At 47.5% G+C, this 21,912-nt stretch overlaps 1 protein-coding gene across 1 annotated transcript in view; it reads right to left on the bottom strand.

Annotated features, from left to right (window-relative positions):
• Positions 1 to 6,471: 6,471 nt before the first annotated feature.
• SMAP2 (small ArfGAP2) overlaps positions 6,472 to 21,912 on the bottom strand; it is a 57,517-nt gene continuing 42,076 nt past the window's right edge. Inside the window, exons 5-10 of the mRNA XM_015424098.1 lie at positions 20,979 to 21,059; positions 20,187 to 20,265; positions 11,688 to 11,782; positions 10,021 to 10,186; positions 8,622 to 8,941; positions 6,472 to 7,620 (exon numbers count right to left, since the gene is read on the bottom strand). Of these exons, the coding sequence (XP_015279584.1) occupies positions 7,495 to 7,620; positions 8,622 to 8,941; positions 10,021 to 10,186; positions 11,688 to 11,782; positions 20,187 to 20,265; positions 20,979 to 21,059 (867 nt within the window). The 3' untranslated portion in view covers positions 6,472 to 7,494. The remainder of the gene's footprint in view (positions 7,621 to 8,621; positions 8,942 to 10,020; positions 10,187 to 11,687; positions 11,783 to 20,186; positions 20,266 to 20,978; positions 21,060 to 21,912) is intronic.

Here is a 21,912-nt window from a genome sequence, read left to right as displayed (position 1 = left end):
AACAAGGCAGTCATTTAACCATGCTTACTATGAAAAGGCCAGGTGTTAGGGATGTATTTCAAGCAGGGTATGGAGGCAATTGGTGAGCCAGTTGCAACATGGGACAGCATAATCCAGATAGTGGAATATGTGTTTGGGATGTGTCAGCTGGCCAATAATAAAACCACAGGAAAAGCCTGACTTACTATCCTCACCATCAGAACCCTCATATTTACTAGGTGGGTGGCAGTTAAAGGTTAGGGTGCATTTTATCTGCTGAAAATGCATCAACTGAAAGCTGCTCCCTAACTTCAATGCATTTGGCCAGCATCCAAAGATTCCATAACTAGTTCCTTACTCCCAGGGGGTGGGGAGGGTTTGCATTTCTGTTTCTCAAACAGCACTCCCTTTCGTACCCTGCCCCAAACTGTTTGTGACATGATGGTGGTGGGGACTTCTGCCATTCTGAACAGGGAACCAGGTAAAAAAACTACTGTACACATTCCCAAACTCATAAATGCAAGTATCCCTTTGGACGCTGGCTATTTTTTTTCAGTCGTGACATTAGTTCTTTCCTCCCTTCTAGTGAGGAAGTGAGGGATAAGCAAGAGGGATCCAATAAGAAAGTTCTGTGAGAAAGCCCCACTGAAATGTAGGAATGGTGTGTTGTAGCATCCACTTACTGAGGCCTCAAACCTAACGTGGGGAAACAGGGACTAAGTTTATCTATAAATTTGTGCACCATTTCCCCTACAAATGTGTCAAACACTGGGTTTTTACCCCCTCTCCAATTTGTCAAACATTAAATACAAACCCATTTCTAGCAGATGATCCTTCACAGGAAAGCTCTAAAACCTTTATGAAAATGTCAGAAGGGATGTGTGGACTGCTGAGCCTAAAGAGGGTGTGATTCCAACAGAAACAAGCCACTACCAGAGGCCCTATTTCTCACCACCATCATTTTTCACTTTTGCAGCTCAAAAGGGATTGTCAGAAGGCTTGCTGTCCCAGTCTTAGCTGGCCTTGAGGGCACATATGGAGGGAGACAGCCTATGAAGGGCTTTAAAAGTTAAAGCTGGCATTTTGAATCAATCCCAAATGCAGGTTGGTAATCAAAGTACCTGATGGTGCAGAACATGACCTGAAAGGCCAGATAGCAGCACAGCTGAAGATTCCAAGTCAGAACTGTGAACTTTTAAAGCAAACACATGGATCAGTGTGGCCAGGTCAGACTGGTCTAGAAGAGAGGAGAAGATAACTGCATGCCAAATAGTTCAAAGTTTTCTTTAAGACATCAAACCCGGAACTGAATTAGACTTTATCAAAGAGAAGCTTGAATGGATAGCAGTCAGAAGATGGGGGACCAGCATTCAGGGAAGGCATTTTCATCCCATAGTAGCAGAAATGCAGAGGACAGAAAGCTCGAGCATCGGTTGAAATATATTCGAGGGTCTGTTTCATTCAGAGAGTCTAAGGAGACACGTGTCCTGTTGTGGAAATGATAACCTTGACTTCTGTCTTAGGCTGATGGGGGCTTCTTTTGAAGACTTCTTGCAGAGCCACCCACAGGCTCTGCTGTGCTTTCTTTGTCAATCAGATCCTCCCCCCATAAACGGGACACTCTGAGCAGAGCTCCACCAGCAAATGTTAAAGGACAGGTGAGTTCAGACAGAGAAAAATCTAGTGGCTAAATAGGGTTGCCAACCTCCAAGTGGGGCCTGGAGTTCTCCTGGAATTACTGCATTATCTCCAGTACTGCAAATCTCCAACTAGATTGAGCTCCAGATGACAGAGATCAGTTCCCCTGGAGAAATGACAGCTTTGGAGGATGGACTCCATGGCATTACATTCCTACTGAAATCCTTCCCCAACTCCACCCCCAAATACCCAGGAATTTCCCAACCCAGAGTTGGCAACCCTAACTGGCAGGAGCTTCCAGTTTCTTTCTGTGCAGGATTCGCAGTGCATAGCGACAGAAGGAAAATTGGAGTTTATGGTTTAAGCCAAAACCCTCTCAGCCTCCCTTGACAAAGTATTTCCTCTGGGAACAGAAGTGCAACAAATTATTCCCAGCAGAGGTGTAAGACCTCTGCCTCATGAGAGTGCCATTAGTGGTCAGCATCTCTAATGCTTTCATATCTGGAATCTCACTACATTGTGACTTATTTGCCTCTTCGTCTCCTAAAAGCAACAATCCAGGTGGGAAGCAGGTGGGCTGGCTCCTCCTTGGCCAGTCTCTCCTCCCCTTAAAGCCTTTAGTCCTCTTCCTGATAGAAGTCTTCTTCCTGATAGAAGATGGATGCTCAGCCTTGAGTTTCCAGGTAAAGCATGCAAAGAAAGAACTTCTTGAATTGTGACAATACAACTGGAGGTCGTACTGTATATATGTCATTGCTCGTATAGAGATTAACTCCATGTCTTCGCCTAAAAACGTCACCTTTAGGGCCTAAATGGAACATTACCCCAGTGCTGTGGGGGCCAGTTTGGGTGGGCCTGTGAAGCCTTGGGAATTCAGGAAGTCTGATTTCCCCCCATGTCACGATTGTACTTCCTGTGGGGCTGGCGGAATTGGCACTTGGTAGTTCAGCCCACCCATATGGTTTCTCCAATTAGATTGTTATGCAGGGAAGACAAGCTCAGTCCACTGTATTAACATGTAAAGGATCCTTGCACTTAGCATTCAAGATACACAAATGCTCCTTAAGAAAAAGCCAAGATGGGAACAATTTGTGTGCACCATGTCAAGGGTGCCTAAAGACATTTAGTATATTACCCTTACGTCCAAGAAAGGCCTGTACGTCTTGTGACTCTCCACTCAGCTTAACACAGCCCACCAGCCTTGTATTATTGCCTGCAAGTTTTAATTGTAATCCTGGGTGGGTAAGGTGGCATATAGATAGGGTTACCAATCTCATGGTGTGGCCTGGAGATCGACTGGAATTACAACTGATCTCAAGAGATCACTTCCCCTGGGGAAAATGGCTGCTTTGGAGGATGGACTGTATGGCCTTATACTCCTCTAAAGTCCCTCCCAAATCTCCAGGAATTTCCCAACCTGGAGTTGGCAATCCTATGGCTAGAGACCTGCTGGGTCACCAGACATGGCAGGCAGATTGTGGCTGGCTTGACAGGTCACACACTGGGCCAGCTTATTCTAAGCAAAGACCAAGATCCTCCTTGGTAGTCTTGTTTTCCAATTCAGGAGAAGGCAGGAGGGACAGGTACAACTCTCACTTGAGAACAATGCGATGTACTTCTTATAACACTTCTGGGTCACAATTTATGGCTTGTTGGCAAAGGCCATAGCGAATAATGGACCTTTCTTCCTATGAACAAAGAGCAGCATAGAGAACTTTTAAATGGCCAGTTGAACCTGGAAGCAAACATTTAGCTTGAGATAATAATGTAGGCCCAAATTTACCCAACTGAACTGGCACTGGAACCTAAACCTTTCCAAACTGAGCGACATTGCAAGACTGTTCAGAGAATTCTTGCTGCTCCTTTGAGGAAGGGGCAGGTTAAACTCCAAAGTATTGAAATGCACATAGCTTGAAAGGCAATGGGGAAGCCATTAGAGAACACTGCTGCTCCACCATGATTAGAAGTAGATATTATCAGTGAGTCTTGTATCAATTCCACAGCTTTTTCAGATGAGAACTTAACAAGAAAGCTTGGTGTTATTGGCTGAAGAGGGAAAGATGTGTGCGTATCCATTTGGATTGTGTTGTTCTTTTCAGTAGCTCATCTGTTTAAGTTTCAGGGGGTGGATGAGCAGGGGATTTGAAAGATGTACTTTCAATGACTAGACATTCCAGGAACTTGGTGGGAGGGAGAATCATGTTCCTGCTATTCTTGTAGCAAGGACCTTGAAGCAATGCTTTCCTGATGCTGGAGACGACACCCTGATCTCTCCAGACCTAGGTGCAATAGCAGTTTGAGCCTGGCCATGAATGCCTTGGGAACGTAAGCACTTTGATCGGTGGCCTTGTTTTTGTGGAGTTTTTCCTCTGATGAAGGAAAAAAAAAAGGGCTTCTCTTTTCATGTTGTTTTAAAACAAACCACCAGTCACTAAAATGAAAACCCTTCAACCTCCCCTTCAGCTTGTACTCCCCCCACCTAAGAAGCAGACACTCCACCCCAAACCTCTCCTTACGTAGCACACGGCTCAGTGTTAATAGGGCCCCAAGCTAACAGAGACTGTCCTTGGAAATGGGAAGGAAGTCTACCTCTATGTCGCACTTTGGCCTACAACAGTGATGGAACCAGAATGCTGACCCAGTCAAAGATTCTCTAAAACCTGATTTAGAAACTGAATTCACTGCCATTGACTTAATAGCAGCCTCCTAACTTGGAAGAAGCCAGCTGAGTGAGGTTTCTGCTAGGGTTTGTTCGCTAGATGGTGTCACTGCCCACCTCTCTTAGGGAGAGCCAATGTAGGCAAGGGCAGTAATCGCAATCACAAGTGGGCTCCTTCTGACAAACAATAATGGCTGAGGTGAGGATCCTCCCTCCTTTGCCATTTGGATAACATATATATATAGGTCTGTGATCTAGGGCAGAGCTGAAGGACTATTTAAAAAAAAGTTAGAAACTTAGTGTGGTAACAAAAGGAGTGACATTAAAAAGAGAGAAAAAAGGTTGGTGTCAGGCATTGCGATGTGCAGGTACCTATGGAGGGGTAATATAACGGGGGAATCTTGACAAGAGCACAATATTTTCTACATCAGGTTTTCTAGGATATTTGAGTCAGCCAATGCTGTTCATCAAGCTGCCATCCAATCCATCCTGTAATTCAACAGTTTGAAGTAAGCTTTGCTTTACAGGGCAGATTTGCTACCAGGTCTGAATACAAAGGGAAACCCCTTCGACAAATGGGAAGCAAGTTGGGATTTCAAAAATGCCCCCAAAGCCCCATTGAGCTCCAGAAGGGGAAGGGGCTTGCGATGGGCAGTGGAGAGAGAGAATGGTTACAAACCAACCAAGGAAAACAAAATACACCCAACACAGCAATTTTATACCTGCTCTCTGTAATGTTTTCTAAGTGGTGTGGTCTTTCTTAAATGTAAAACTCTTGTATTTTTTTCCTGTGGTTTATATTGCAGCAGGACTGACAGCTTGGGAGGGTTGCACACTCGATTTTGTAAAATATTCTTGCCAGTTTTTCCCCTCTTTCCAAAAGACAAGATGGATTTTCCAAAACAAAAAAAAAGTAATGTTTCTCCACTTGGCTTGTTAACTGCATGTACAGTATTTGGGCAGCAAGATAATTAAAATCAGTTTGAAAAAGTGTTTTGGCTCCAAGTTGATTGGCAAATGTTCCTGTCTCCATCAGTGGCATCTCATACAACACCACACACAGCCCTTCTCGGTCCCCACGCCTTAGGGGCAAGTCATTCTGAATGAAATGGTCTGCAGTTCCCTTTAACTCTCCTCCAGAAACCCTGGGGAAACTGCTTTGCCGCCTTCTCAAGAAAGAGAAGCAGTGGAGTGGAATCCACTCACTGTGGTTTGAGGGGAGGCTGCCTCGGCCCCAAATATTCCTCATTGACACTTTGCCTGCCTAGCTGGCCCTGCACCATGGAGCAGGCAGCAGTTCCTGCAAATGGAAATATGAGACACATTAGCTAAGAACGGAAACATTCATTTCGGACTTGACAACTGTATTTCCTTAGGTCCTGCTCTGTCTCAGCACTCTCATCAACCTGTTTAAACAGTGGAGGGTGTCCACAACCATTGCACAAAGTAGTCAAGTCACTGCAAGGTCACCACATCCACCCACCACAAAAAAAACCATCTCTAGATTTCTCACTATAGGATCGCCCAGTATGAAGACCCCTTCCCTCAAAGGTGTATCCTTGGGGCAAGCAGTTATAAGTTCACTGTCTGAAAAAAACAAACAAGTCCTGGGTATACGATTTTATCTCGTTCTTAGTACATCTGCCTGCCCCAAATTCCTTGTACTTCCCAACATGGAGCAGGCCCCATTCTCATGCGATGGCTCCGACCACAACCCCCCCCCCCCAAAAGTAGGCCATCCCTGCATCTCTCATCTTCTCCCGTTCAGGCAAACTCACTCCTTAACTGTCAGCAGCTGAGAGCAGTAGAGTGCCTATGCCTGTGCTAAGTGCCGTCAAGTCACTATGAATGAATGACCTCCAAAACGGCCTACCTGCTCAGGTCTTCCTTTTTTCCTAGCATTGTTGTCTTTTTCAGTGACTCTTGTCTTCTTATAATGTGACCAAAGAACATTAGCCTCAGTTGAGTCATTTTAACTTCTAGGGAGAGTTCAGGCTTGATTTGGTCTAGGCAGGTAGGTGTATGCAGTGTGGCTTACACATCTGCAGGCTATCTTAGATAACTCATTTGGTGTAAACACCTGACTGACAAGATGATGGAAAAGACACCCCAGAATTCAGTGCCTGGAGAAACACGATCAATGTTTCACTGCAATAGTTTTATTAAGGAATTTATATATACACAAGGTAGACAGAAGATGCCTGTGGTTTTTTTTTTGTTTATGCTGACAAAAGTCTTTCAAAGATGCAGGTTGGATTCGCCCCCTCCCCTAAGTGACACCGGAGCGGACACCAAGGGAAGAAAGCTAGACCACCCCCCAGCCCTCAGTCAGTCATGGAAAGCTGGCAAATTATTTGCAGGTGTACGTGAGATTTTTTTTGGGGGGGGGGAGGGTAACACAGGACAAAAAAAATGCAAACGGGAAGCGTAAGACAACATTTGTTGCGAGGCCTTGCCCCTTGATTCTTTGGGTCATCAGAGAAACCCAGAGGGGTGATAGGCGGTGTGTGTGTGTGTGTTTAGGAGAGGGGGGTGCCAAGAGAAGATAACAGGAGTTGTTTAAATATATCACCACCACAGGGTAGATAAGAAGCAGCCGGCGCTTTTTGAAAGAGTGCAAATACTGCTTGCTCGCACAGGTCCAGAAGAGGATCTGTGGTGCTCAAGGGCCTTGTGGAAGTCCCGCTAGCTCCAGGGAAGAGAGAAGACTCAGGCTCATGGAAGGCAGAACTAGTTTTGGAGAATTCCACATGGAGGAAAAAAAAATGGATGGAATGTGCCAGATAAGAGCGGGGTAGAAGAAATAGGATTTAGGGATGGGGGGAGAGAAGAGAAAATAAATCCACAAGACAGACATTTGCTGTTCAGTTCTTGTAGGGGAGACTCTGGGGGTTGGAGTCCCCCCACTCAGCTGTGGGCAGCTCTCCTTCTGGCCTGATCAGCTGGGCGCTGCTGAATCCCCAAGCAAGTCAACCCCTCCCCCTCTTATAAACCTTCCCTCCAAGAAGCACACATGGGCTTAAATCCTCTTGGATGTGGGGCAGGAGAGGGGCAAAGTGGGGTCTCTGCTACACAGGAGAAAGCTCTGGCAGAGACCGTCAAAAAGGAAAAGGAAAACTTTTAAAAATAATCCAGAGGAGGGCATTTTTAATGATGGAACAACCCCCCCGAAGCAAAAAAAAGAAAGGAGAGAGAGGAACAGTTCAAATCCAGGTGCATTATTTCCACACTTGGGAGCTGAGGGTTTGGTTGGCTCCTTGGGCCCCTCCGCGGCCCAGCGACTGTCCATATCCCATCACCCCATTCGTGCCATAGAAGTTCATCCCGGCCATCTGCTGAGTCACCTAATAGGAGAGAACCAAGAAATGGGGTCAGGCGGCAGTGCTCCACACCCACATAAGCATTCTAAAGAGGCAGACATCAGACGTTTTCAATCTCCTCCCCCCTCAGTGGGAAACAGCATCAACTTGCACGTATCGTTTGGGCAGGATTTGCTACCGGTACTACTAAACAGAATGCTCTCTCTGATCTGCAGCTAGAAGTGCACTTTCATCAGATGACACACCTATGCTGGGATGCATCCCGCAGCAGGGTGGCTCTTGTGTACTTTCCCTGTCACCACAAGACAAGCTGCTTCACACATACACATACACCAGACTTTTGTCCCAGCAGCATATGAACAGAGCCAAGTCAGCTCAGTGTTGGGAAGCAGTGACCTGGCAAAGCTCATACAGGCTGATTTCAGAACTTATTTAGCACAGAGGACAGGAAGACAGGCACATATTTTAGTACATACTCAGCCCTTAAAACTGTTCATCCTACCCCACAAGTTAGCCGCCCCCCCCAGCACAGTCCTTGCAATGTCAATTCTTCCCTAAAAAGTTTCCCACAATTAAAAGCAATGACAAACACAGCCAAACACTATTCATACCTCAAAATAGAGATTAACTGGCAGGAACTGGCAGGCCTTAACTAATTATCAATTGTTTTGGTAATCTATTTACACTACTCTGAAGGATACATGGTGGAAAAGGAACCTAGATTACAACATACTCCCACTGATTAGTCGACTGAACTGCTAAAACCTTGTGAGATGGGTACCTAGTTCTATGGTGGTAAACTTGGAATCTCTGTAATCCCAATTACAATAACCTAATGCAGTCCTTTGGAATGGGGGTGAGTTAGACATCTAAAACTAAGACTTCACATTATCTGTAGAAACAAAGAGCCTTCCCCCAAGAGAGTCACCAGAAAAGCTCATAACATGGTCAAGTGCATTTTAAAGTGTTCTTGGGTTGCAGAGGGGAAGTAATGCCACCCCACCCCCAATCCAGGTACCTCTCACCTGAGCGATATTCCACTGTAGCTGCTGGGCTGGTTGCACACCATACACTGGTGGTGGGAGAGGTGCCATGCCGCCTACGTACCCAGGTTGCTGTGTCGCCATCATTCCATTGGGGACCCCAATGATGGCTGTCTGCATGCTGCCGACATAGCCCGCCGGGATCGCCATGGACGTCACCATTCCAGCAGCTCCTGGCTGTGATATCATCCCAACTGGCGGTGCCATCATGCCCCCCATCATGTTGCTGGGTGCTGCCATGCCTGGGAAACTGGGGTATGCTGTAGGGTACCCCATTTGGGCTGGGGCAATGAACACAGCTCCTGGGGAGGACAGGAAGGGCATTAGGGCTGAAGTATAGAAGAAGTCGTGTTTCACTTCCTTTGATTTCATCCTCATTTTTGTTTTAACCCAAGGGCTCCCAAAATCTGGCTACACAAAAGCCAGTTCTCAAAGTATTTGAACCACACTGAATACAACTATGAAGCACATTTTGGGAACTGAAGGGAGATAGTTACAGAGGAGGCAGTTTGAAGATAGATGGTCTCTTTGTCTACTCAACAGGGATTTTGTACTCTCCTGACCTTCTACCCAGAAAGTGGCTTTGAAAGAGTGGAAGGAAGGGAGGTAGCTGCGGGATGGCAAGTGGGGAGAGAAAGACCAGAGGTGCCCCAACAACCACCACCTGGGAAATGTCACTGGTCTTCCCTTAGTTGCACAAACAGGTTTATAAACAGCACAAAGTCTGCTCTCTGTTGGGTTCTAGAAGCAATTCCCACCTTGGTGAGTGCCCCCAGCACAGTAAATCATGGCTAAACTGCACAGCCGCTGCAATCTAAGGCACCTTATCCAAGCCTCCCCAATTGACAGCCGTAGCCCTGGAACCTGGTCAAAATGTGCAGATTGATTACTAGCTCGTCCTCCTGCAAGATGGGAGGCAGCAAGAGAATCCAGCAAGATTTCCATGGTCAGTAACGACAGCCATAGGATAGTGGTCAGAGTGTCAGACTAGGACCTGGGAGCCTCAGGCTTGAATCCCCGCTCTGCCGTGGAAGCTCACTGGGCGACCCGTGGGCCAGCCACACGCCCTCAGCCTAACCTACCTCACAGGGTTGTTTGGGTCCTCACTGGGGAGAAAAGTGGTGTAGAAATCAAGTAAATAAATAGTAAAAACATCTTCACATCAATCTACATGGTTGGGCTGTACAAGTCCTCTCCCACCACAGTCTGGTTACAAATTTCTTTTGTGCAGTGAGCCAACTGCAGACCCACTCCACACACTCCTTCCCAGGAATCCTTGCTTGCAAGTTTGGAGAAGAGGTTGGTGTCAGGGAAAGGAATGGAAAGAGGGAAACGTTAGCTGTTGCCTGGGCACTGGACTGTCTTTCCCTGCTCTGGGTACCTTGTGCGGGCATCGGTGGGGTCTGGGAGCTGTATAAGGAGAGGATGGAGTCCTTTGAGAGCTGCTTCTTCCCAGCTTCTTCTCCTTTGCTCCCAGGATCAGGGAAAAGGTTTAAGTTTTCAGGAACGGATCCCGCACAGCCAGCCGTGGGCATAGAGCCTACCACCTAATGAGAGCAAACAAACATTCCATTTCCAGGCCCAGACGGGAGACGGACAGAGAGCATCACAGCATTCCTTGGAACGTATTCTCCACGCCTCTTTTACCACTCTTACAGCCACCTTGTAAGTAGGCCAGTCATCAAGGGCAGCCTGCTGACAAGAAGCCAAGGCTAAGAGTCAGCTTTCTGAAGGTCACTGGCATGCCTTGCAGCTGAGCTGGGATTTGAACCAGGGAAGTACAGCTCGGGCCCATCATGTGGTGTTCCTATACCCTCCTTACCTCAGCCACTGCTACACATTCAAGTCCCGCCGTAGGAACTGCAACATGACATGTGCTTGCAGACAGCTTTCTGCAAACCGCTAGCCTAAAGCTGCAGCACTGTGACATTTGCCACCTTTCCCCCTTTATACAACACTACCACCCTCTGCCTGTGGGGGGAGGCATGCAGTGTGCACGGGGAGAGCAGTGGACAGTTGTGAGCGGGATGAAAATCCAACCCTTGGTGACTCCCTCCAACGTGCTATTCAGCCTCTGCCCCCTAACTGGTGAGGATGGCTCTGCTCACAGGGAGCAGCACGAGGAGTGAAGGACAGGAGGGCGCAGTACTATTTTGCCTTGGCCTTCGTGGTATGCTGCCCAAGGGAACCACCCTGACAGCTGCTGACTTATCTCCACCTGATGGGCAGCTGAATGCAAAAGCAACTTCATGGACAAGCACGGAGTGCAAGATCTGAGTCATTAAGTCAAAAGCAGCCGCATGGAAGCCAGGCTCTGATTGCTGAGAATTCTGGAGAATCAAGGGAAGAGAGCTGGGAGGGACTGTCTGGAAGCCTTTTCCCCTCTCTTACCAGTTAGATGTCCATTGGAATGGGGGGGGGGGGCAAAAAAGAAGCAGGGCAGCCAGCTGCTAAGGAAGGGAGACAGGAGGTGGGAAGAGGCTTTACAATCCCCTCCAAGCTTTCTCTGCTTATCTGGGAGCTGCTTCGACCCTCAGAGCCTGGGTACTACTTTTCACATGAGTCTGACTTGGGGGTCAGGAGTTCTCCTGGACCGTACATGAGACATTGTGCTGTACTGGTGAGGGTTTCAGACTAGAAGCTGGGAAAGCTGGGTATGAATCCTCCACTCCACCATGGGGGCTCAGTGGGTGGCCTTGGGCCAGACCCTCTCTCCCAGCCCAACATACTTCACAGGATTGTTATGAGGATAAACCAGAGGAGAAGGAATAAGGGAGTGCTTTGGCTCCCTGGTGGGGAGAAAAGAGGGATCTGAATCAATATATAGTGCTGAACCATTCATGTGTCACCACTGGGCCATTCACACAGGACAGCAACCACGAATGTCTGAACATATGAAAAAACCAGCCCTTGCTTCAAATTCCGTCCTGTCGACATTAGCGAGGCTTGGCCATCCAGCAAATGTCTTTAGAAGTGGCGTGCCGACTCTCAGCACTGACTCCCCCCCCCCCCATGACTGCAGTGCTGCCTCGCCTGCTGTCTTCTCACCTTCCTTTCTGAGCCCATGGAACTGAAGAGGTCCAAGTCCTTCTCCAGACAACTTGCAGATCTGCCGTTGGGAAGGGTAGCCGAAACAGGAACATCTGGGAGTGGAGAGGGAGGTGTTAGAAGAGTGGCTGCAAAGTGAGGCAGCTGACTGAATCAGAGGTTCCAGCCCAGGAGGCACAGCAGCCCACAGCTTGTAAGCAGAGAAATCCTCAGTTTGGTGTAGTGGTTAAGTGCGCGGACTCTAATCTGGGAGAACCCGGTTTGATTCCCCGCTCCTCCACTTGCACCTGGCTGGATGGCCTTGGGCAAGCCGTAGTTCTGATAAGAGCTGTTCTTGAAAAAGAGCAGTTTCTGTCAAGAGCCCTCTCAGCCCCACCCACCTCACAGGGTGTCTGTTGTGGGGAGGGGAAGGGAAAGGAGTTTGTAAGCCGCTCTGAGACACCTTTGGGTAGTGAAGGGCGGGGTATAAATCCAATCTCTTCTCTTCTTCTTCTTCTCAGTCAACCCACTGCTCCCCCATCCCTGTCCTGGGGCAGCTCACAAGTGTTGTGGCCTCTGGAAATTAAGACTTGCATGAGATATTCTGCTCTGGTCTCTTTCTCTACCAAGGGGCTAGAGAGAGAAGCCCTGCTGCCCAGCAAATACTCAGCTACCCCTTTTGGCTTCCAGTACATCAGATGCAATGCTCACACAACTTTAAAGCACACCTGCACAGCCGTTAAGAGTTGAAAGGTTGCTTTTTGGGAAGGGGGAAAGGAGAGGGACTTGAAAGTGATGATTTTTTTTTTTTTTTGCTTTCAGTGCTATGTTTGGTGCAAGGCTGCTGCAAGAGGGAAGATTGCCAGAAACATTCTTAAGGCACCATTCAAGAGTTCCAAGGTCAAACCCTTCTCCGTTGGTGGTGGTGGGGAGTCTTCAGCCTCAGCCAGCTATACTAGCAGTGGTTGGGGGGGCTCCTTGAACCCGAGCCTTTAGCCTGCCCTACACTGATCCCTGCCCTAACCCTTCCCAATCTGCTCTGTGCACTAGGTGGGCCCTGGGACACCTTCTGCCTCTAAGCTTATGGGATGTTTAAACTCAGCTTTGCTTCAGAGGCAAGAGAGGACTGCCCTGCGCTTGCCCAATCCTGCAGTAGCATGCTCTGCTGCAGAGCTGAGGTTGCAGCTGCAGCTCAGAGAGGAGCAGATCCAGGTAATTTCTGCTGCAGAGCAGAGGCAGGGACCCCCTCCCCCGCCTGCTTCCCCTCTCCAAAAGGATCCACCCCAGCAGCTCCCTCTAGGGAATCAGTTCACTTGCAAGGGCAAGCAAAGTGCTATGAATTTGACAAGGATATTGCAAAGAAGCATCTTTCACAGCTGCTTAAGAATCTGATGCAAAAAAAACCCTCCAAAAGAATCTGACGCAGGACGCTGAGTGTCTGCGGCCGAGACCACAGAGCGAGATTCATGCAAGGCTTGGAGGTTCTGGTTTTCAAGAGAACGCTGATCTTCTTTCAAGAGAAGAGCGGCAAAGCTGGGATATGTGCCCCAAGAGCAGAGACCCGTGTGAAGACAGAAGAATAAAATATGTTACAACTCTATCCCTCGAGGGGATACTCACAAAAAGTGGCCACATAGGATACTCCTTGCATGAAGGAGCTGTGCCACCTCCAGCCAAGGCACCTCTAGTCCACTGGCTGGGTTTTGCCCGCTCTGACTGTCAGCAGCTCTTTAGGACTCAAGCAGAGGAAGGTATATCCTTTTGGCCTCTGAGAGCATGTGCCCTCAGGCAGGACAGAGACTCAACATGATGCTGGGATTAGAGTGTCCAGCTGGGCCAGTGGAAAGCAAGGTTCAGATCCCCACTATTCTATGGAAGCTTGGTGACCTTGAACCAGTCACGTTCTCTCAGCCCATCCTACCTTGCAGCATTGTTGGGAAAACAAAAACAAGGGAGGGAGAAACGAGTATGTCATTCCAAGCTTTGCACAGGAAGGGGAAGGACAAAAAGCTTAACAAGACTGGAAGAGGTCCCTGTTCCTAATGGCTACTGGAAGGCGAGGGGTTTTACTTCTATACTGTTCATAGAATTGGAAGGGACCTCCAGGGTCATCTAGTCCAACCCCCTGCACAATGCAGAAAATTCACAAATACCTCCCCACAGTGACTGCTCTTCCACGCCCAGAAGATGACAAAAAACCCTCCAGGATTGCTTCCTGACCCCAGAGTGGCAATCAGCATTTCCCTGGGTGTGTAAAAAAGGGCCACAAGAACTAAGCACTGAGGCAACCCATCCTGCCCTCCCTCTCATGATCTGCCTAAGTTCACAGAATCCGCTTTTCTGTCAGGTGGCCATCTAGCCTCTGTTTGAACACCTCCAAAGGAGGAGAGCCCACCACCTCCCCAGGAAGCCTGTTCCACTGAGGAACCACTCTGTCAGGAAGTTCTTCCTACTGTTTAGCCGAAAACTCTTCTTCTTTTTTTAAATAAATCTTTTTATTAATTTTCTATAATAAACAAAAATTTAAAAACTTTGCACACAAAATATCTTGTGGAGTCATAGATAAGATTATCGTATATGAACATAATGATACATAAAAACAAGTTAACATTTACAGTAGGCAGTTTAACAAGTGTTTCAATTTCAGCTATATTGTTAGTAACGAGACCAAAGTAGATAAACATTTCTCAAATTCATTCAGAATCAGTTTGCACCTTATCTCTACCAGGCAGTGTGATTTCTGTGTTGTGATGACAGTTAATGGTGCGAAAACTCTTCTGATTTAATTTCAACCCATTGATTCTGGGTCCAGCCTTCTGTCAGTTCATACACTATATGCAGTTCCTATGTATCTACAAAAATTGTGCCAGACTTCCGGATTTGGCACGTTGATGGCGGGTGCGCTCCTCTGAAGCTCCGGAGAGAGCGGCCTGTGACCCGGCGGCAGAGAGGGGGTCTGGCTGGTTCTGGACTCCCCCCGGAGCCCTTGTAGGGGGCTCTCAGCTTGGGGCATTGGGGGTGCCTCTCCCAAGCCCAAGACCAAAGGATCAAGGTTCCCCCCTGCCCTTATAGGTCCCTGCTGCCGCAGTACCATTCTGAGCATGAGATGAGCATACCGGACCAGCGAGCAACCGACCCGGTGAAAACAAAAAGACTTTTTCTTACCTGATGAAGCTGAGCATGAGTAAGATGCCAGCCCGGGTGCACCCAAGAAAAAGCGGAGGGAGGGGGAAGCTACCCACCCCTTGAAAATGGCAAAGATTTAAAAAGCATTAGAGGGGGCAGAAAGTGGCGGCGTTTGAGCGGACGGCTGATTTTAATCACTACAATGCCAGACTGTTAAGGCGTTAGAGTTAATAAACTTCTAAAGACTTAAGTGAACTTTTATAAAACATAGACAATGTCTTATCAGGCTGAAAAGATGGAAGCGAAAGCAAAGCTTCAACAAGGAACTGCCAGCTCAACACGTCCGGTTTTTAAACCGGAAGTGAATTTTGACTTTGCAGGCATGCTGGATACTGCATTGTGACCTCTGGTGGCTCAGATGACTAACATCAGCAAGATTGAGTTTACAAAAACAGCTAAAAGAATCCAATAAAAGAACAGAAGAAGTTGAAAACAAGACTAAAGCAATTGATCAAAGACTGGAAGTTGTAAAAAAAGATCTTCAGATAAAACTCAACTTTTGCAGCTACAAATGGAAAAATTTTCATATGTGTTGAGATTTCAAGGTGTACCAGAAATTCTTAGTGAAGCGCTTGCATCAGTAACAGGCATTAAGGCGGAAGTATCACAAAGCAAAATGGATATGAACTATCGGACATACTCAGAATTTATTAAGAAAAAACCGCTGCCTGGTGAAATATACGTCAGATTCTCTAAGAGATCTATAAGAGATGTAATAGTGAAAGCAACATCTGGGATTACACTGAAAATCAAAGAAGAAGACATCAGAATACTAAAAGACATTCCATTTGAGATAAGGAAGAAAACAATACAAGAATTTAATCACCTATTTACGGGAAAATTCCACTACCTACTAATGGACACTACCTGAAGACTTGATGTTCAATTACAAAGGCAAAAAAGAAAAGATTGACTCTTTTACCGAAGCGAAGCAGTTTTTGAAAAGACATCAGGAACCCAAAAAGGATACAAAGAACACAGAGGAAGAAGAAGGAGAACTGGACAGTTTGCATGGCTTGGAAAGCCACGAAACATTTGCAGATGGCAGCTCAGAAGTAGAATCTGAATCAGAATTGGGAGCGGCAGCACCCAAACCACCCCGAGACGATAAAAGCAAGAAGAGAGGAGGGAAAGGCAGAAAATAGCTTAAACTTTAAAAGAAATGTTTATATTACATTACATAGCCTTGCATTGTTAATAGTTTTAATTTTTTGCATATCGAAATAACAGAATAGAATTTTTATTCTTAACTTAAATAAGAAAAAAGTACTATATATGGTCATTGTATAGCTGTAATTTTAGTTAGTGTGTAGTTTTGAAGGATTTATGTAGAAAATAAAAAAAAATTGTGCCAGGATTCCCCCCCCCCCCGGGGCACTGATCTAGCATGCACAGCTTCAGTGGGAGATCATCTGCCTGGCACACAGAAAATCCCAGGCTCAATCCCTGGCATCTCCAGTCAAAAAGATCAGATGGTAGGTGATGTGAACCCCCCCCCCCACCAGAGGCCCTGGAGAGCCGCTGCCAGTCATAACACTAATGGTCTGAATCAGGGTAAGGCAGCTTCATGTGTCTGCAGGATAACGTGAGATAATTGCTGGGTGGGGTGTGTGCAAAGCCTTTCTGAATGCCCCAGGCGATTTACCACTGACTGTACTGAGCTGGTGGAACCACAGTCCTAGAGAGGCAGAAAGTAGTACAGGGCTCAAGATCTTTCTTTCTACAAATACTACTTGTCACAGGTTATCATACTCTCAACAAGAGAATGGATTCAGAGAGTCTGGATAGTGCCAGGAGCACAAACATACAAAGAAAGATCCTCCTCCGCAGTTCTCTACAGGGTTTCAGTTTGCTATCAGGCCCCTATGCAGGCATTTTTCTTTCAAGGAAGGGATTACCCACCCAAGGTTTCCTTCCAACCTCAGCCATGACCCATTCCTGTCCCAGCGATGAAGAACTCCAGAACCTTGATCACAGAACTAGGTCAGTTTAGAGCACCAACACCAGGGGTCGTTTAGTAGAAAAAGAGCTAGGGGAACTCATTAGCATAAGGCCACACCCCCTGACATCACCGGAAGTGTGTCATAAGGCCACACACCCCACCCCCAACGGTCCCGGCCGCCGCTGCCGGCCTTTGGCAGGCAGGGGTGGGGAGAGGCAGGGAGGAAGCAACTTACCCTCCCTCTTCTCCTGCCTCCTCCTGGCTGAATGAGGGCCGGAAGCGGGGCGGCCGGAAGCAGGGGGCGGGGCTTCGTCATGTGCCCCGCCCCCGTACCTCACCCAGGGAAACTGCGATCCCCCCGAAATGACCTCTGACCAACACCAAAAAGGTATCCTACTGGTACACAGCGGTAACAGCGTCAAAGTAAACATGCAGTTTAGAAAGAAAATCAAAAAGGAGGCATAATTCTGACCACTTATTTATTCTGGCTCTGCACTTTTGGAACTGCTGAGGCAGTGTTGGGTATTAGAAAGTTACTTGACTACAATTTGACACTCTCACATCTGGATACAATGCACAACTTTGCCCCAAGACTTTTACATCAGTTCCGCCTCCTCTCCCAGGAGGACACCCCCCCCCCCCGTTTTTCTTAAGAAAGGTTTTCTTTTGGAGGTGAAAGTTTAGATCAAGACTTTGGGCAATCCAGCCTGGAGGTTGGGCCTTAGAATTACTTGCAGATTTTGGGACTGGCTGAATGGGAAGTGATGCTTGAAGCCTATTCTCTATGGTTTTCTGGGACTTAAAGGTGAACAAAAGCAAAAGACGGGTGACAAAGGATGGAGATGGTCCCTCAATGGCTCCCACTCAGCTGGCTGCTTCCCAGTTTCTAAAGAAAAGGCTTGTTCAATAAGAAAATGAACCCAACATGCCCCCCCCCCCCGAACCTCTGCCGCTTGCTGGTGTGCGCTTGCCATGAGAGCACTCTGGCTAGTCTTGAGGCTTCCCACATCCAACCCCTCCTCAGTCATTATACACACAACAACAGAAGCCCTGGAGAGGTCCCTGTCCCATGGAAGCTGAAACCCACATGCCGCAAACAAAGGCAGGGGACGATGGGGTGAGGGAAGAGCAACAGAGGGCAGAATTTAGTGTTAAATACATTTAACACATTTCTGCCCTTGGCTGTTTACAGTCCCCAAGGCTACCACTGTGTGACAAGAGACAACAGAACAGCCGCTTCACTCAGTGAAGGCTTTTCTTCTCCACCCCCCACCCCGCCTCACTGAATGCCTCGTTTAACACACAGAGTCCCGTCCACGCTTAAGTTACACCATTGACCCAATTTTAACTAATTAAAGTATTCCATGGGGTGTTTTTCTCTGTAGTTTTGGTCTCATGTACATCCTGGTACACCGGTGCATGGCTGCTTGCGTGACAAAATACAACTGGCTTCCTGCTGAAAGGGGAACTGAGAGTCTCTTGCCACCTTCCACATGAATGAAATATTTCATGCAAGTGGCACACAGCATCCAAAAGCTGACTTATAAGAGGTTGGACTCTGCATTTTGCTCCACTAACTCTTGGTTTACACCCAACATGGCCTCCCATTGAGGTTACCTGCAGAAAACCAGCAGCCTGAACAAACTCATTTTGTACCATACTCTGGGAGCCTCTTTAGCCACAACTGAAACTTTAAACACTCGTGGGATCACGTCCACACTGAGAATGGAAGAACCGGTATGGCATAAGGGCTAACTGGTTGGACTAGGATCTGGGAGGAAACCCAAGTTCAAATCCCAGCTCTGAAGTGAAAGCTGGCTGAGAGACCTTGGGCCAGTCACCTACTCTCAGCCTGAACTACCTCACAGGGTTGTTATGAAAATAAAATGGGATGATAAAATGGGATGGTAAAATGGGATAAAATGATGTATGCCATTTTGTGTCCCCGCTGGGGAGAAAAGTGGAGTATAAATGATTAAATAAAATTGCTATGCAGAGCCACCAGGCATTACGTAGATTGGGGTAGACAACCTTTTTGGTGACCCAAGCACTGAAAAAACTGAAGTGTCTATCTGTGAAGATGTTACTCTGCTGGCAAACAAAATGGGTTTTTTTTGGGGGGGAGGACAGAGGATTCCACTAGGCCAGACACACTTGGAGCAAGCTATGTCCCAGCATCTCAGGGCTTTGCTGGCATCTGTGCATGTCTAGGAGGCAATGACAGACATCAGCCATGCCTTCCCCTGCACTGTTGGCCCCAGCTGCTCGGGTGGAGATCTGGCCCCAGCTGCCCAGTGAAACAGTCTGGTGTGCTGCTGTCAGCATGCTTGACAGAGGTACCCTCTCTGCTGTAGATTATTCTGAGGCATGTTCTAGAACAGTCTCCAGTCCTCCCAGACCCGGAACCCCCTACCCTCAGGCCCCGGTGCCTTGTAAAACAAGTGATGCCACACAACTTCTGGAGTCACATGCCAGGGGTTATGACTTTGCAGGGGCAAGGTTACGATGTCAGAGAGCTGAGGACAGGAAACACAAGTTGAGCACCAGAAGCAGACCATAAGGTGGAACAAGCTGAGGGTCAGAGCCATTGAGAAATCCTTCTTCGGCACTGAGTGATCTTGCTGCTCTGCTGTCCTCCTGGAGAGACAAGATGGCTGGCACCCTTACCATCTACAACAGGCCCGCCAAAAAAGGCAGAAAAGGAAACGGCAGCCCCATATGGGCTCATGATTCAGGAGGTCAGACTCTGCAATCCACTCACTGGTTCCAAAGCCCCCTGTTCTAGAGGCTGCACTTGACAGTTCTCACAGATGCAACATCCAGGACCATGCCCTGCACCACACCAGAGACTCCCCAACATATACTGCTCCTGGGGAAGACTGACAGCGTCATTTGGGGAAGCATTACCCAAATCCTTGTTGAGGGACCCACAATAAGCTTCCAGGGAACCCAAAGGCTCCCTTGAAGACAGTCTGAGAATTGCAGACCTCAATTTAACAGCTGCTGGCTGACTTGGTGAAGAGATGCCACGGGCTTCCCAACGGTCTGTCTGTTCTTCTTTGCATTCCTATAGGTCGAGTAAATACAGAACTAGGTTTCCCCTCCCTCAAATATACCGGGGGGGGGGGGGGAGAAGTCATCTTACATTTACATACAAGTTACAGTTATATCCAGTAATAAAAAATATTGGTGTAACATTCTTAAGGGTGGCCATCTTACATTCCAGGTTGTCTTCCTTTTGAGTAAATACAGTACCTTCCTCTCAATTCTGGACAGATGCATCCTCCTATACTTTAATATTTATTGTGCAGCCAGAGTGCCTGACACAGTGTACGGAACTCCACTCCCTTCTTCCTTTCAAAAACATCTTGGACTAAACAAAATGCTCTTACCAAGTCCCAGTAAGTCCATGACAGGCTCAGAAGATTTGGAAGGACTTCTCCTGGCCTGATTGTCATCCTTCTTCTGGGGCTGAGCCAAAAGAAATAAACATGAGAGTTGGAAGAACATTTCCTGCCTACTTTGATGATCACTGAAAGCAGCCAAGTTCAGATCTTAGGGGATTTTTCAAGACACCTCTGTGTTCACACAAAAGATTCTGGGGCACTTTCCTAGGATGCCATGCAGGTCCTTGGGCACAGCTAAATATTACATATGCCCTATTTACAAATTACACTGAACATATATGCAATCCACACACAGTGTGTACACTTAATGCATCTTTATATGCTCACTGAGTAAATCTCACAGTAAGTGCAATGCATGTACAGCTGAACTGGTGACTGAAACTAGGGATGGGCGAACTGGCTCACGGGCCAAAATTTGGAATGAACATGAGGTGGTTCGGAGCCCCTGAACCAATGTTCAGGGAAGGTGCATTCCCTGAACATTTACCAGACTTTTGTCCAGTTCGGGGCCATTTAAACTTAACAGCTGAGCACACAGGGTTCCAAGTGGGGTGTGTGTGTGAAACCGACCGGTGAAATGGCTCACAGCCATTTCAACCTAACGGCAGCCAGCTCCAGCACTTCCAGCTTACCACGTGCAACATCGCCAAGCAGTTCCTCTGTGCTAATCACAAGGGACACTCAGCATTCCCACATTTGGTCCACCATCTTGACAAGGTGGCCTCTATTAGAAATTCAGGACAAGCTATGAGCCACAACCAAGAAGGGTCTCCTTACCATTTTCACCTTCTCAAAGATGATCGGCTCCAGTTTTCTTTCCAAGGCTGCTTCCATTTTCCATTTGTCATCCTTTTCTTTCTGTACACACAATCAAACTTAGCGGTGAGAGGGCGAGGAAACTAGCTGGACGTCACATTTGCCTCCGGCCAGTGGTTTTCTGAGCTGGTGGAAAACGTCCTGTAGCAAGCGCACACAGGAGTGGACCCAGTTGGCTTGTAGATGGAAGCCATTCCCTTTCCCTCCCATAAGAACCAAGCAACCCGGGCCCTCACAAGAGATATCTGCCTAGAGCACAGATGCCTTAGCTGCCCCCAAACTCTAGCCTGTGAATGGTTTTGTTGCTGTCTCTTATTGAATTAAATTAGTGCAAACTAAAGAATGAAAACGGCAGCCTGATAGCCCAGCCTAGCCTGATCTTTATACTTTACCCTTTATGGTCTGGGGCCTGCCTACCTGCGGGACCGCCTTTCCCCGTATGTCCCCCCGAGAGCACTGAGATCTGAGTCCCAGGATCGATTAGTCCCCCCTGACCCTAGGGACGCCAAATTAACATCTACTAGATCTAGGGCGTTCTCTCTGGTAGCACCAACACTATGGAACCAGCTCCCCCAGGAGATCCGCGCCCTCCGGGATCTCAGTCAGTTCCGGAGAGCGGTGAAGATGGAGTTGTTCCGCCAAGCATTCAACAACTTAGATTGAGTATGTCAGCACTTATAGTCGCCATCTTGTGTATGTTATAATGTGTATTTTATAAAGTGGGTAAACCGTGATTTTAATGTACTGTATGCTGTTTTAGAGGTATTGTTTTATTATTTTACTGTTGTAAGCCGCCCTGAGCCGCTTCGGCGGGAGGGCGGGATAAAAATCAAATAAATAAATAAATAAATGAATTGATCTTAGCCAAAAGGCTGAGAAGTGATCCTAGCCTGAT

This window comes from Gekko japonicus, unplaced genomic scaffold (assembly GCF_001447785.1).
Source record: "Gekko japonicus isolate JY-2015 unplaced genomic scaffold, Gekko_japonicus_V1.1 scaffold877, whole genome shotgun sequence".
Taxonomy (NCBI): Eukaryota; Metazoa; Chordata; class Lepidosauria; order Squamata; family Gekkonidae; genus Gekko; species Gekko japonicus.
This window is presented reverse-complemented; position numbering and strand designations above follow the sequence as displayed.